The following is a 16223-nucleotide window of genomic DNA, read 5'->3' on the forward strand; positions in this document are numbered from 1 at the left end:
CTTCACCAAAGCAATGGTTTTAATATATAAGACGAGAGATTAGAAGTTCGTATACTACGCATCTCATTAAGAATCGTAAAAGCCAGGTTTGGATTCTCTCCATTTATTTTATTATTAAACTTTTGAGAAAATAAATGTTACTCTCCATAAAGTGTGCATCATTGTCATTTGACTTATTTTTCCAAAAGCTTCTAAAAATTTAAAAAATAGAGGAAAAAGGAAATGAAGAGGATCTATTTCCGTAAAAGCCGATAATTAAAACAATGCACAAATTGAAACAAATGACCAATATTCTTATTCTTCTACACCGATTTTACAAAGATATTAGAATCATCTTCTTTCATTGAGCATAATATCCATAAAAAAAGAATCATTAGGCTGAATTGCTTCATTGGTTTCATTCTGTGGCCATCCTATTGGTGCAATTCAAGAGAAACAAGACAATTTTATTTTTTACTTTTATTTTCAATACTTTACTAAATTTCTTCATTTTTCAACTTATTTAATATTATACTACTTATTTTAATTATTACAATATTTATATGGTTTATTTTTAATTTTCAACAAAATATTTGATCTTTATATAAAATAATGAAATTTCAAAATGAAGTAAAAAAACCTAAATGATAATAATCTAAATTATATTTTTATCTACAAAATAAAAGAAAACTATACGAAAGAGAGAAATGTTAATATCCACCCTAGTTGAAGTGCATTAGTAAGGATGACAAAATAGGACAAGATGGAGATCATGGTCCACCAAACCGTCATGGCTCGCCTCGCCTAACCTGTTGAGCCAAAGGCTAGGTGGGGAGGGTTAGTCCACCAACCCATAATACTAATTGTTTTTATATAAATAATAATTATATTGATATATGAGATTACTAAAAAAAAGGTAGGAAAGATCTTTTAGTTAGTTTATGTTTAATTACTTTATATTATTTAAGATTTGAAGACTAGTTTTAGAGTTTATGACTTTTTGTTGTGATTTAGCTACTTCATAAACTTATCATTATTAGTTATTATTGAAGATTATTAGTATTTTGTGTGTTTTAAATATTTGTGTGATTTAAGATTTTAAGACTAGTTTGATATTTTGAATATTTTACATTGTCAATTATTTTTTAAGAGTTTTTATTTTTTTTAAAGGACGGACTAAGTTACTAGCCTACCCACAACCTGTCCAACCCATCAAGTTTGAACTGGCTAGTGGCTGGCTAAGCCAAAATGGGCCGGCCTAAGCCATTTTATCATCCTTATGTATTAGCATTCAACATCAAAAAAATTTGGACTATAAAACTATTGATTGTTTTGTTTTTCAAAATTTAATTCAAGAATATTATCATTTAATTTTAAAAAATAAAAATAGATTTTATTTATCTCTCAATTCCTTTCACCATTCCCACTTTTATATATATATTATTTTTAAGTTACAATATAATGATATCCTTAAATTAAATTTTAAAAAACAAAAGATTCAATATTTTTTTGTATAATTTTTGTTATATTAAATGCTAATGCACACTAACTGACATTAGCATTCCCCTCTACAACAACATATAAACTTATGTCATTTTATAAATTGAGTTCACAATTATTTTATTCAATATTTATAATTCAATTGGGTAATAATTCTAAAAATTAGTTTTCAACTTTCTTCTAATTAACTTGTTAGCTCTCTTTATCAAATAAGGTACAAATAATAATAATAAAAAAGTAGCAATCACTTCATGTTAATTTAAGGATAAAAGGATGGAGGAAGGAGTGAGGGACCAAGAAGAGCAACCCTTCTATTTTAAAAGGGACTCATATCTATATATATATTTCCAATTTTAGAGGAAAGAAGGGAAAATGTTTTATATAGTAAAAATATTATTTTATTCTTTTTTTTATTTATTAATTTTTAACTCTATTTCCTTTCGTATGCATTCTTCTTTCTTATCAAATATTTTACATTATTATATAATTTACTTTTTAATCTCTCTTTCTTTCCTTTTAAGTTATTTCTTAACCAAACATATCTTAGAATTATCCTTCATTTATTTAATTATTTGTTGCAAACATCTCAACTTAAGAAAATTTAATTAATGCAATGGATAATCGTCAATAACTCAAACCGTGACTACTTTATACACGGTATATACCAAAAAAGAAAGAAAATTCCCTAAAAATCCAACATGTGAAACGGGAGCTGCTGCAGGAAGAAGAAGAAACCACTATGTTGATGAGGCTGAGAGAGTATTTGAATTTTGAAGGCACCCACTTTGCATATGATCATGCTTTAACCAAACGACATGATACAATCACAGGATTTGATGATTAGCTTTCGGCTTTGGTATATACCTTGGATGTTGACGATGGGGTCATTCCCATATTGACACACACACTGTGCAATGCTCTGGCATGACTTTGCCACTTGCACCGTCCATTCCATCCCTAATAATAGCAATTAGTAAATCTCGCTATCCTATTTTATATGTTTATCATCTTCCTAAGACTATAAGCACTACACTATGCTAGGACCCAGAGATAAACCAAAGTCCAAATATTTTAACATATGTTACATCATCATTCATCAAACAGCACTATCCATTTCGCTAAACGTTGATCAACATCGCCAAATTTAGTTTCGTTTTGATAGATTTTATAAATTTTAATAAGTTTTTTAATCAATAATTGTACCGCCCGTTCAGGTAGGCTAATGAAGTATAACGTCGTCCAGGCTTATGGGTTGTGGACCAGCTGATCAAGTGAGCCCATCGAGTATAATTTGTAACCACACCTATTAGGTTTAACACTTGAGGAATTGTCAATCGTTTAACCAAATAGGTCAATTAAGTATTAATAGCTTAATTCGATAGACAATTGAATGATAAATTGGTGCATAAACATTGTAATTTAATGTATCCTAAAAAATATAATTTATTGTCAAATTAATCAATAAATAATAAAATTTAGGTTAAATTATAATTTTGGTTTCCTAATTTTTAAAATTCATGATTTTGGTCTCCTGAATTTTAATTTTAATTGTAACATCTGATTTTTCTAGTTTTATAAATTGACGATTTTAATATCTTGATATAGATCTTTTTATATTAGGGAGACTTTTGATTTTCTCTAGCTGCGGATATATCCATTTATTGTTATATCATTTTGGTTTAATATAATTTATATTTTTCTCAAAATATATGCAATATTAGAACTAAATAATAGATACCCATATTCTACAATTAAATAATGAATGATAAATACATAATAAGGCATGATCCATTATTGCCAATCTCATCACAATTCACAATCTTAACAATTTCACTAATAGAGTAAAATAATACACTTTGAATTCATTAATATGCAATGACGTCCCTGTGCTTTTTAAGTTTTATATCTCTTCAAGTTTTTTATCTCTTGAACTATGAGCCCAATCTCACAATGAATTACATGAAGAAAGTATATTTAAATAATTTCATATCGATGCTATTAATTTATCTCACTCTATTAAGTTACCACACTCACAAACATATATATGGGACATATATGAATATTTTTTTTTTCATAAGAACAAGAAAAGTAAACATAAACCATACAATCATAGATAAGTAACCAATATTAATCAATTTGTTATTACTTAAAAAATTGTGACATTTTAAAAAATTCACATAATGTTTACTATTTTATATTTGCAATGATTGATGTTTTAAATTATTTATATAATAAAAATTATTTATCATTAATAATTTAAAAATGAAAAGGAAGTGTCATGACAAACAGGACCATAGAAAATCTCTATCCACTCCTCAATAAGTGAACACAGGTTTGTCTTTTACCCTCACCAGGTGATACAATAGAAGCTAATTAAAAAGAGTAGAGGAAGGTCATACAATATTTCTTTAGCTCACGCTCTGAATAGAATTAGAGAAAAAAAAAAATTAAAGGTAGAAGGTCTAAAAGATTTTATACGATCATATAATTATAATTTATTATATATAATAAATTTTTATAATAATTATTTTAAAAATCATATTAACAATAAATTATAATTAAATAAGGATTTTATATCGTGCATCACCGTTAATTTCTGGAATTACTATTAATATGTAAAAAGATGTGAAGTGTCTGGTGTCTGTGTGTCTTCACTAATTTGGCCACGAAAACAACGGGACGTACTTCAATCTTAAACGGAATTTTGTTTGGGCGGTGACGAGGGTTTGTTGAATGACGCACCAAGATAGATTAGTCATTACATTGCACCAAGTCACTACGACACCGTGTCACATCATCCCCACATCACTTTTGTCCAATCCTCTACCACTACCGTATTCAATTCCAGGCCATGAACAACTGTCACTGTTTTTCTTCACATCTGATTTTTAATTAGTATACTCTATATACCCTATTAGTATTTTATACACTAATGTATATTTTATTGTACTTCACATTATATATCGCATCACATGCTAACTGGAATTACATGGATACTTTTTTTTAGGCTAAAATGGATTTTTTCTCTCTATTTCTCAAACTTGGTTTTTTCCCCTCGTAATCTCAAATTCATCAATCCAATCTTTATACTAATCCAGATATGTGAATTTAATCCTTATGTATTCACAGTTCAGGGATTAAACAGAGATTACATTCATTTGTTTTTAAAAATATAACAATCAAAATCACTGATTTAACATTGCAAGAATTAAAATTAAATTTGATTGAAATTAAAGTACATATACAAAACATATTTAAGTCCTTTTGTTTAATATGTATCTAATTTCATAGTAGTAATTTGGTTAAGAGTTCACTTTAATCATATTTGTATTATTTTAATTCGACAAATTTTTATATTTGACTACCGATCAAGTAGAACTCATTCTACTCCCATAATTCAATAAAGAAGAAAAACTTATCTTTATTGAGATAAAATATATTGTCTTGTGAAAAGTCTCAAGGATTCTCATTCCTTCTTTCTTATGGTTTTAGCAATTCTCCAAATACCTTTGATGAATTTCCTTTTATAGCTTTCAGTTGACCCATGATAATTACCAATTCCACTTACATTTTCATCTCACCATTTAGCAATTATTCATGGATAATTAGGATTAGGATTTAGGAATGTGTTCCCTTGTTTATACTTAGTTTCACATTAATTTTATTATGTTTGGCTTTAGGAAATCAGAAGAGAAAAGAGCTAATTTTGGTAAAGAGTAAGAAAGGAATTTTCCATCTCACATTAGGCATAGAAGACTCCACTGGAATGTCATGGATAAAAAACAATTTCTGCAATAGTGAAAACAATCATATTCTAGGCTAGAAAACTTCTTTTCAAAGTATATAACACATTTATATTCTTAAAATTTGAATTAAAGACTTCTGATTAAACTAAAACAATCTCACACCAGTTAATTCATACATGCACTTGATATTACACACATTAACATCTAATCCTAAAATCATGTATTATTATAAAATAATTAATATACAAAAATCTAACTATCGTATTCAAAATCATGTACTATAACTCAATAGAAAAATGTTCTTATAAGTTATAAGGATATTTTTATGATATAGCCTGAAATTAAGTTTTTTCTCTAAACAATTTTAAGGATAAAAGCTCAAATCTGAAGAAGACAACCATTAAAGGAAATAATTAGTAGGCATAATCTAAAAAAACAGTTGTATGGAAACAATACCTCATAAAAGTAGCCCAATGAAGACAAAATAAAAACTTACCTAATACGTTGAGAACATTAATTTAAATAATAACCACTCACTCAATTCTTTCATCGATTTGAAAATTCAAATTAAAATATGCATTTAATTTTCATTAAACCTTTAACTTTTAACAATTAATATAACTATAAAAATATTCATGTATTACTCTAATATTTTTAAATTTCAGTAAAATATAAAAATAAAAGTATTTTAAAACATGACAAATATTGTCATTACTTAAGGATAGTGATAAAATTATGTATTCTAAGAAAGAATAATGTAAAGTATAAGGTAATATATTTATTGTTAATAATAATATTTTTTTTACCAAGATAATAAGAATTATATTTTAGTAAATAAAAAATAAATTATTTAAATTAAGATATATATTTCTATATTTATTAATTTGATATGGTGTATTAAATTTTAAAATTTAAGTCAACCTAATTTAAATAATACTATCTAAAAATATAAAATATTTCATATATGAAATGTGAAATGTTATATAATTTACTATATAAAATTTAGATCTTAATTAAAATATAGTTTTTTTATATTATCATCTGAACAATAATTACTGTAAAAAAATCATATTTAAAATAATTTTTAGTTAATTAATGGTATAATATTTTATATTAGCAGTATATTAAAATTAAATTTAACAGTATAATTTTAAAAATTTCTGAAAATGAATATTTAAAAGATTTAATTTGATGTGTCAAAAAATAATATTTAATTAGAATACATTAAAAATATAGTAACTTTCTTATCTTATCATCTTATTATATTCTTATAGATTGCTATGTAAATCAAATTATTATTTTTTTTGAAAAATTATAGTAATTATTTACAAAATATATATTTAAAATATCTTTGTAATTAATTAATACTTTTTCGGTTAAAACTAAATTAATATTTCAATAATTCATATATTATTTTTATTTTTTTTACAATTTGGCATTTCTCTCATCCTTGGAACGGTCAGGACAGGACAGAGTATGCCACCAACCCACAAAGCTAAACTGAAAGAAAGGTAACACTGCTTAACAGCACCGGCAAGAGAGAGAAACAAACACAAACACAGACAACATTGTGTATTGTGTTTTTTTCTAGAGCAAAACACAGAGATCCAACCAACATCAACATGGGGTGACACACAAAACTTTATGCACATAATAATAATAAAAACACCTGAACTTGTTCATCGCCGCCAGTGGAAATCAGAACCCAATACCTCAAAGTTTCAAACTTTCAATCTGTTACTGTCATTTTTGGTGAGTTACTTCATATCTCAATTACACTTTTTGTTTTTGGCCTTTCCACTCTTTCAAGGATTGATCTCTTTCCTATGACTCTCAACTGTAACCTCCTCCTCCTCCTCATCCTCACTGCCTCTTCTCAATTCAATTCAAGTCAAGTTAATTCAATTCTCCTTTTGTACTGATCTTCCGTTTTTTTATGTTTTAATTTCAAGTTTAAAATCTGGATTTGATTGATCAGGTAGTTTTGATCATATGGTGGCCATCTCACGTATGATCATCATAATTCTTGTTAAAATTTGATAACGGATTGATGATTTGTCATCTTCTGGTGCCTTAGAAAAATTTCACGTTTTTTTTATTTGCCAAATTCTGATATATTTTTACTTTAGTTTTGTATTTTCTGTTGTTTTAATTGGATTTTTTTTCTTGTCTGATCAGGTAATTTGTACTTACTCCGGTATGTCAGGAGGTATTTGTTCATTCATTTTTTGGAGGTTGATTCACTGAGACCCAACTGATAAGGTATTTTTGCGCTGTTTCATATCATTTTTTGAGAAAAGAAAAAAGACGTGGCTTTGATTTATCTGAAACTGAACGCTTGTTTTCTTTTGGTTTTGTCTATTCCAATGAATACAACACAAGCAGAAACGGCGTAGACTTTGGTTTGACTTCGTAATAGCTAGCTTCTTCGAATCTTTCAAGGGTTATGTTCCCATAGCATCGGAAGAGAAAGTGGTGTTGTCTTTTTGCTGGAGCCATGGCCACTAAGTCTCAAGCAAACTCCAGGAGAATGTATTCATGGTGGTGGGACAGCCACATTAGCCCCAAAAATTCAAAATGGCTCCAGGAAAATCTCACAGGTAATGCCTTCTATGTTTCTCACATCAAATTGAAAGGAAATCTGTTTTCTCTTTTATTTCTTTGATGTCTTATATATTTGTTGAGATTGCTATGACTATAAGGCATTCAAAATTATAGTCTATAAATGTTTTCTTTTCCTGCTAAAAGCTTTATAATATTGGACTGGCATTTGAAAGTATATTTCATCTTCAGTAATGTCTGCCATAATAATATAATGCGGTTTAATCTGTTACTTCAAAATTTACTGGGACTTATATGATGTCCTCAAGTTGAAACTTTATAAAGGGCATATATGGATTTTTATGGAAGCATTTTTCTGAAACTGCAAGTGTGTGTCTACATGTATATTTTCAAATCATCTTTGTTGTTTTAATATCTTCTCCAAAATATTTTTTTTTAATAGCTTTAGGTGTTGAATCATGGATAGATGTGATTTATTTTGTTTCACAAAATATCAGTTCTTTCCTCTAGGGACAGGTTACATGCTCTGTATGTGCTAGTCTGTTGAGCCAAAGTCTTTTTCCTATATTCTCAATTGCATTGTTTATTTGCTTAATCACTCAGAGAGATGTGACAATATTTAATTTTTCTGTTATCATCCATTTGGTGCCGTTTGTGTTTTAAGCACGTTTGAACTTATCACAAGGATATTTCCTCTTGCACAGATATGGATGCCAAGGTGAAGCAAATGATTAAGCTTATTGAAGAAGATGCAGATTCCTTTGCCAGGAGAGCAGAAATGTATTATAAAAAACGCCCAGAGCTTATGAAAATGGTTGAAGAGTTTTACCGGGCATATCGGGCATTGGCCGAGAGATATGATCATGCAACTGGAGTGATCCGCCATGCCCATAGGACCATGTCCGAGGCATTTCCTAATCAAGTTCCCATGATGCTGACAGATGATTTACCTGCAGTTTCTCCTATGGAGACCGAGCCACATACTCCAGAAATGCGCCACCCTGAAAGTGCCTTTCTTGATCCAGATGAACCTCAAAAGGATGCTTCTGCTCCTTTCCATGCTATCAAAAGAAATGGTGGTTATGCTGGTGAACCCTATTCTCCTTTGAACAAAACCGGTTTGAAGCAGCTCAATAATCTATACATCCCTGGAGAACATGAAAATCTTCCAAAGTTTGCTAGAAGGGGGCTCAATTTTTTCGAGACGCAGGAGGAGAGTAATGAGAAAAACAGTGGAAACAACAACAATTTGTCCCAGTCTGAACGTGTGATGAAAGCTGAGACAGAAATTTTGGCCTTGAAGAAAGCCATTGCCAAATTAGAAGATGAAAAGGAAGCTGGCTTGCTTCAGTATCAGCAGAGTTTGGAGAAATTGTCTAATCTCGAGTTAGAAGTGTCTACTGCACAAGAGAATTCTCAAAGACTTGATGAGCGAGCAAGTAAAGCTGAAGCTGAAGTTCAAGCCTTGAAGGAAGCCCAAATCAAATTACAGGCTGAAAGTGAAGCTAGTCTTCTTCAGTACCACGAATGCTTGGAGAAAATATCTAATCTGGAGAAAAATATTTCTTTTGCAAAAAAGCAATCAGGAGAACTTAATGAACGAGCTACTAGAGCTGAAACTGAAACTGAGTCCCTAAAGCAGGACCTTGCTAGAGTAGAAGCTGAAAAGGAAGCTACCCTTGTTCAATATAACCAGTGCTTAGAGACAACATCTAAACTGGAGGAGAGAATAAAAGAAGCTGAGGAGAATGCAAGAAGGATTAAGGAGCATGCAGATATAGCAGAAAAAGAAATCAAGGCTTTGAAATTAGAAGTCACTAAACTTAATGAAGAAAAGGAAGATGCCACTCTCCGTTATCAGCAATGCTTGGAGATAATTTCCAGTTTGGAGTATAAGCTCTCTTGTGCTGAAGAGGAGGTGCGTAGTCTAAATTCCAAGATAGTTGATGGGGTTGAAAAGTTACAGAGTTCTGAGCAGAAGTGTCTTCTCTTGGAGACATCAAATCACATGCTGCAGTCTGAATTACAATCTTTGGCACAAAAAATGGGGTCTCAAAGTGAAGAACTTAACGAGAAGCAGCAGGAATTGGGTAGACTTTGGGGTTGCATACAAGACGAGAGACTGCGATTCATGGAGGCTGAAACTGCTTTCCAAACTCTTCAGCAGTTGCATTCTCAGAGTCAGGAAGAGCTTAGATCTCTTGCTTCTGAACTTACCAGTAAAGTGGAAATACTGGGGAATGTGGAATCACGTAAGCAGGCTTTAGAGGATGAAGTACTCAGGGTTAGCGAGGAAAAAAAAATTCTAAATGAGGTCAAAATTTCTTCATCTTTGTCCATACAAAATTTGCAGGATGAGATTTTGAATTTGAGGGAAACAATAGAGAAAGTTGAACAGGAGGTGGAGCTTCGAATTGATGAAAGAAATGCTCTTCAGCAAGAAATTTACTGTCTTAAAGAGGAGCTTAATGATGTGAATAAAAAACATGAAGCCATGATAGAGGAGGTCAGGTCAACTGACATAGACCCACAGTGCTTTGGATCATCTGTGAAAAAATTGCAAGATGAGAATTTAAGGTTGAAGGAAACTTGTGCGGCTGACAAAGGAGAGAAAGAAGCTCTTTTGGTAAAATTGGAAAACATGGAGAAACTTCTGGAGAAAAATACTGTTTTAGAGAATTCCCTTTCAGACTTGAATGCCGAGCTGGATAGTGTGAGAGGAAAAGTAAATGTGTTGGAAGAAACATGCCAATCTCTTCTAGAGGAGAAATCAAATCTTGCTGCTGAGAAGGCCACCTTGTTTTCTCAGTTACAGTCCACAACTGAAAAGCTGGAGAAGCTATCAGAAAAGAGCAACCTATTGGAAAATTCACTGTTTGATGTGAATGCTGAACTTGAAGGATTAAGGGTGAAGTCCAAGGTATTAGAAGACACATGCCAATCACTTGACCATGAGAAGTCCAGTATCTTTCAAGAGAAAGAAACTTTAGTTTCACAGTTGAACATAACTCATCAAACACTGAAAGATCTTGAGGAACTGCACAGTTTATTGGAATTGAAGCATTTGGAACTAAAAGGAGAAAGGGAGTCTGCACTTCAAAAGGTAGAAGAGCTACTAGTTTCCTTATATTCTGAGAGGGAAGAGAATTCCAGAGTTTTGAAATTGAATGAAGATGAATTGGCTGAGAAGGAATTACAAATTCATATTCTACAAGAAGATGCAAATTGTAAGAAAAAGGAATATGAGGAGGAACTGGACAGAGCTATACATGCTCATCTTGAAATTTTCATCTTGCAGAAATGTGTTGATGATTTGGAGAAAAAGAACTTCTCCCTTCTAGTTGAGTGTCAGAGACTTTTGGAGGCTTCCAGAATGTCTTACAAAATGATATCTAAATTGGAGACTGAAAATGTTCAAAAGCAGGTTCATGTGAATTCTCTGTCTGAGAAAATTAAAATACTAAGGATTGGGTTGATTCAAGTGTTGAAGACTCTTGACAATAACGGTGGGCATTTCAGTGAAGATATGTTTGAAGAAGACCAAATGCTCCTGAACCACATATATGGAAAACTTCAGGAGAGGCAGAAATCTTTTGACACAGTTTTCAATGAAAGCCAACAAATGGCCATTGAGAATTCAATTCTGATTACATTCCTAGAGCAGTTGAAACTAAAGGTAGAAAATCTTGTGACACAAAGAGATTCCCTTGATGAGGATTTCAGTATCCAGTCTAAGCAGTTCTTGGCATTGCAAATAGAGGTCCAAAAGGTGTTGGAAAATAATCAGGAGTTGAAGTTGACAATAAGCAAAGGAGCGGAGAGAATGGAAGTAATGACAACTGAGATAGACAATCTACGGAAGCAGCTGTCAGACTTGGAAAAGAGTCACAACAATTTACAGGAGGATAGTTGCAAGATATTGGAAGAGAAGAAGTCCTTGACGAGAAGTTTTCTATATCTGGGTGAAGAGAAAAGTAACTTGGAAGAAGAAATATGTGTCATGATCCATGAGACAATAGCTCAATCTAATATTTCCCTGATTTACGAGAATGTTATCTTTGAAAAGCTCCTGGAACTTAAAGAGCTAGGTGAAGATCTTGATAAACATTGTTCAGCAAATAATGACCTTGATGAGAGATTAAAAGTAATGGTGTGCAAATTAGAAAATGCAGAAATGGAAAATTCACATCTTAAAGAGTCATTCATAAAGTCAAATGTTGAACTACATTTAGTTGAATCTATCAATGATCAATTGAGCTGTCAGATTAGTGATGAGAGGGAGATGTTGCATCAAAAGGAAAATGAGCTGTTGGAAGCAGCTGAGATGTTTCGTGTTTTACATACTGAGAAAACAGAATTGCAAAGAATGGTGGAAGATGTCAAGATTAAATATGATGAAGCCAGGGCGATGCTTGAAGAACAGGCTAATCAAATTTTGAAATTGTCCACAGACAAGGATCATCAAAATGAAGAGCTCACATGCCTGTGTGAAGTGAACCAGAAGTTGGAGTCTGAAATGGGGTACCTACGTCAAGAGCTTGGAGAAACTAAACTGAGGGAAAAGAAGCTAGGTGATACAGTACTTAAGGGAACAAATGAGATTGAACAATGGGAAACTCAGGCTTCAACACTCTTTGCTGAACTTCAGATTTCCGCTGTCAATGAAACATTATTAGTGGGAAAGGTCTCTGAGCTAGCTGAGATGTTTCGTGTTTTACATACTGAGAAAACAGAATTGCAAAGAATGATGGAAAATCTGAAGATTAAATACGATGAAGCCTGGGTGATGCTTGAAGAACAGGCTAATCAAATTTTGAAATTGTCCTCAGACAAGGATCATCAAAATGAAGAGCTCATATGCCTGTGTGAAGTGAATCAGAAGTTGGAGTCTGAAATGGGGTACCTACGTCAAGAGCTCGGAGAAACTAAACTGAGGGAAAGGAAGCTAGGCGACGAAGTACTTAAGGGAACAAATGAGATTGAACAATGGGAAACTCAGGCTTCAACACTCTTTGCTGAACTTCAGATTTCTTCTGTCAATGAAACATTATTAGAGGGAAATGTCTGTGAGCTAGCTGAGATGTTTCGTGTTTTACATACTGAGAAAACAGAATTGCAAAGAATGGTGGAAAATCTGAAGATTAAATATGATGAAGCCGAAGTGATGCTTGAAGAACAGGCTAATCAAATTTTGAAATTGTCCACAGACAAGGATCATCAAAATGAAGAGCTCATATGCCTGTGTGAAGTGAATCAGAAGTTGGAGTCTGAAATGGGGTACCTACGTCAAGAGCTCGGAGAAACTAAACTGAGGGAAAGGAAGCTAGGTGATGAAGTACTTAAGGGAACAAATGAGATTGAACAATGGGAAACTCAGGCTTCAATACTCTTTGCTGAACTTCAGATTTCTGCTGTCAATGAAACATTATTAGAGGGAAATGTCTGTGAACTAGCTGAGATGTTTCGTGCTTTACATACTGAGAAAACAGAACTGCAAAGAATGGTGGAAGATCTGAAGATTAAATATGATGAAGCCAGGGCGATGCTTGAAGAACAGGCTAATCAAATTTTGAAATTGTCCTCAGACAAGGATCATCAAAATGAAGAGCTCATATGCCTGTGTGAAGTGAATCAGAAGTTGGAGTCTGAAATGGGGTACCTACGTCAAGAGCTTGGAGATACTAAACTGAGGGAAAAGAAGCTAGGTGATGAAGTACTTAAGAGAACAAATGAGATTGAACAATGGGAAACTCAGGCTTCAACACTCTTTGCTGAACTTCAGATTTTTGCTGTCAATGAAACATTATTTGAAGGAAAGGTCTGTGAGCTTGCCGATGCATGTGATAATCTTGAACACAGAAACTACTCCAAAGACATGGAAACTGAACATCTAAAAGAAAGAGTTAGCAAGCTGGAAGTTGAAAATGGAAGACTGTGCGAACAATTAGCTGCTTATGTTCCTGCTGCCAGTGCTTTGAATGATTGTATAACATCTCTGGAGATGCAGAGTCTTGCACATGAAAAGCCTCACGACTATGAAGAATCAAAGGTATTAACATATCGTTTTAGTATTTGGTTGTAACATTATTATAGCTTTTGTCTATGTTATTCCTTTGGGCTATAATTTTACAATTATGGGGTTAGATCCTCATTCTTATTGCACTCCTCTGTGTTTTGAGGCACTGTATTTGACTGTTGAGCTAAATTCCAATCTTCAACCATATTATGAAGTGTCTTTCTTTACTTCAGATGCATAATATGACTTCATAAAAACCTTTGTCCCATGAAATATGGGATGTAATGGCGTCTGGTTTTGCAATTAGTTTGTTTGTCAATGCTTTGTATTTTCAACCAATAATAGTTTGCGTGGTTAGGATAAAATGATTTTGTTTTGTTGATTATATCAACATGTGAAGCATGTAGGTTTGTAACATATAGTTCATTATTTCATTGGCTATGATTTATATGGAATAGATCAATTTCCAAATCTATCTAATTAAATAAACTACTTTTTTTTTCTCCATAAATTAGTTTGTCAATAATCTGCTTTTTAGTAATAATTTGATCATAATCAGCATTTTCAGGTTAAAAGTTTGGTGAATAATGAATGCACTGAAAATGGTCGACAAACAGATGAAGATCAGACTGTTATGGCACCAGATGCACTCTCTTATTTCCAAGACATGCAGAGAAGGATCAATGCAATTGCAAGGACAGTTAAGCAGTTAAATGAAAGTCTTAAACCGAAGAATGAAGAGAACATTCAAGCAAGCAAGCATGTTACTCAAGCAGATCAAGCAAGGCCATCTATCCCAGTTACCGAGATTGAAGTTCTGCCGAAAGACATCATGCTTGACCAAATATCCGAATGTTCGTCGTACGGGATAAGTAGGAGGAGAGAAATTCTTGAGGCTGATGATCAGATGCTTGAGTTGTGGGAAACAGCAGATAAGGATGCCACGATTGGCAAGCAAGCTGAAAAGACACAGAAGATGGCTGCTGGCAATCATCAAAGAGGAACAACCAAGGAACCCAAAAATAGGTATCCTTCAACAGATTCCTTGGTGGAAAAAGAGTTGAGTGTGGACAAGTTAGAGGTCTCAAGAAGATTGACACTACCACGCGAAGAAGGGAACCAAAGCAAGATTTTAGAAAGACTTGATTCTGATGCACAGAAGTTGACAAACCTCCAAATCACCATACAAGATTTGATGAAGAAAGTAGAGATAAATGAGAAGAGCACAAAAGGAAAAAGTGTTGAGTTTGGTGAGGTGAAAGGGCAGCTTGAAGCAGCTCAGGAGAACATCACAAAGTTGTTTGACGCCAACCGCAAGTTGATGAAGAATGTGGAAGAAGGTACCGTGTCTTCTGTTGGGAAGGATGCAGCAGAGTTAGGTGAAATTGGAAGTGTCAGCAGAAGGAGAGTTTCAGAACAGGCACGGAGAGAATCAGAAAAAATAGGACAATTGCATTTGGAGGTGCAAAGACTGCAGTTTTTACTGCTGAAACTAGGTGAAGGAAAAGAAAACAAAGAGAAAACAAAAACGGCTGATCGAAGTCCACGAGTCCTTTTGCGAGATTATCTCTATGGCGGGACGAGAACCAACAACCAAAAGAAGAAGAAAAAGCTACCGTTTTGTTCATGTGTGCGACCTCCCACCAAGGGAGATTGATTGTTACCATATAGTTTGAAGTAAGTGAGACGTTTAGCCTTCTTGTTTGTAAATTTTTGTTTTTAAAGATGCTTCAAGACCCTACATGTTTTGATCATGCTGTACATGTTGTGCCTCATTTACTCGTAAGAAGAGGCCAAGGCTAGGATGGAATTTTTGCCATTTTTTTCTGTAATATTTAGTTCTGAATAATCACCTCCTTTTTTTTTCTATCTGGTTTAGATGAGTAATGAGTGCTTAGTGTTTTGGCTATTACCTTGTTTAACATTGTGGTGCAAGAGACTATTCCTTAACAGAAGCAGGCTCACCAGTTTGCTTTCATTGATTTCTTCCATCTCCATTTTTGGGCTATGGACTAAGCCCGTATAGAAACTAAAGGCTCTTGCTGTGGACTAATTTCGTTAGTTTAGTTGTGATAATTTGGTAGTACTTTTAGAGATTATATGTGTGGGGGAATGCGCATAAGTCACCAATTTCAATCTCTTACACTCCATTTGGTAGAGGTAAAAGAGGGTGAAAAAGGAGTTAAATGAACCGCAAAATTATGTGAGCCCCACTCTTTTATTTTCTATTTTAATTTAAAACCTTCATCTCTTTCCACTCTTAATCTTTGAATTGACTTTAATCTGTTGTTATCAATCTAGTTGTTAGGCATTAATTCTTTAGCTGAACATTATATTCTCTATTAGTGTTATTTCTTTGAAGTGCACCGTACAGTCTCCTCCCAAAATGAGGCGAACATATGTGTGCAACTTTTTTTTTC

General features: G+C 32.7%; 1 protein-coding gene across 2 annotated transcripts; it reads left to right on the forward strand.

The window, feature by feature from the left end:
* The first annotated feature begins 6682 nt into the window (after nt 1-6682).
* Nucleotides 6683-15670, forward strand: LOC100806987 (protein NETWORKED 1D). 2 transcript variants are annotated; one of them, XM_006588578.4, is made up of 5 exons: nt 6683-6977; nt 7404-7487; nt 7611-7825; nt 8492-13836; nt 14363-15670. In XM_006588578.4, exons 3-5 carry the CDS (start codon nt 7723-7725, stop codon nt 15458-15460), a joined length of 6546 nt encoding a protein of 2181 aa, XP_006588641.1. In that variant the 5' UTR covers nt 6683-6977; nt 7404-7487; nt 7611-7722; the 3' UTR covers nt 15461-15670. The 2 variants fall into 2 exon arrangements, with proteins under 2 accessions (XP_006588641.1, XP_006588642.1); XM_006588579.4 differs by having other exon boundaries at nt 6684-6977; nt 14372-15670.
* Nucleotides 15671-16223: the final 553 nt, after the last annotated feature.

The sequence above is a fragment of the Glycine max genome, chromosome 10 (assembly GCF_000004515.6).
Source record: "Glycine max cultivar Williams 82 chromosome 10, Glycine_max_v4.0, whole genome shotgun sequence".
Taxonomy (NCBI): domain Eukaryota; kingdom Viridiplantae; phylum Streptophyta; class Magnoliopsida; order Fabales; family Fabaceae; genus Glycine; species Glycine max.

What these genes read in the sequence shown, in the direction of transcription:
- LOC100806987 (XM_006588578.4), top strand. Translation starts at nt 7,723, where the DNA reads ATGGCCACTAAGTCTCAAGCAAACTCCAGGAGAATGTATTCATGGTGG. An exon ending in GCTCCAGGAAAATCTCACAG is followed by an intron (nt 7,826 to 8,491) that starts GTAATGCCTTCT and finishes CCTCTTGCACAG; the next exon opens with ATATGGATGCCAAGGTGAAG. An exon ending in ACGACTATGAAGAATCAAAG is followed by an intron (nt 13,837 to 14,362) that starts GTATTAACATAT and finishes GATCATAATCAG; the next exon opens with CATTTTCAGGTTAAAAGTTT.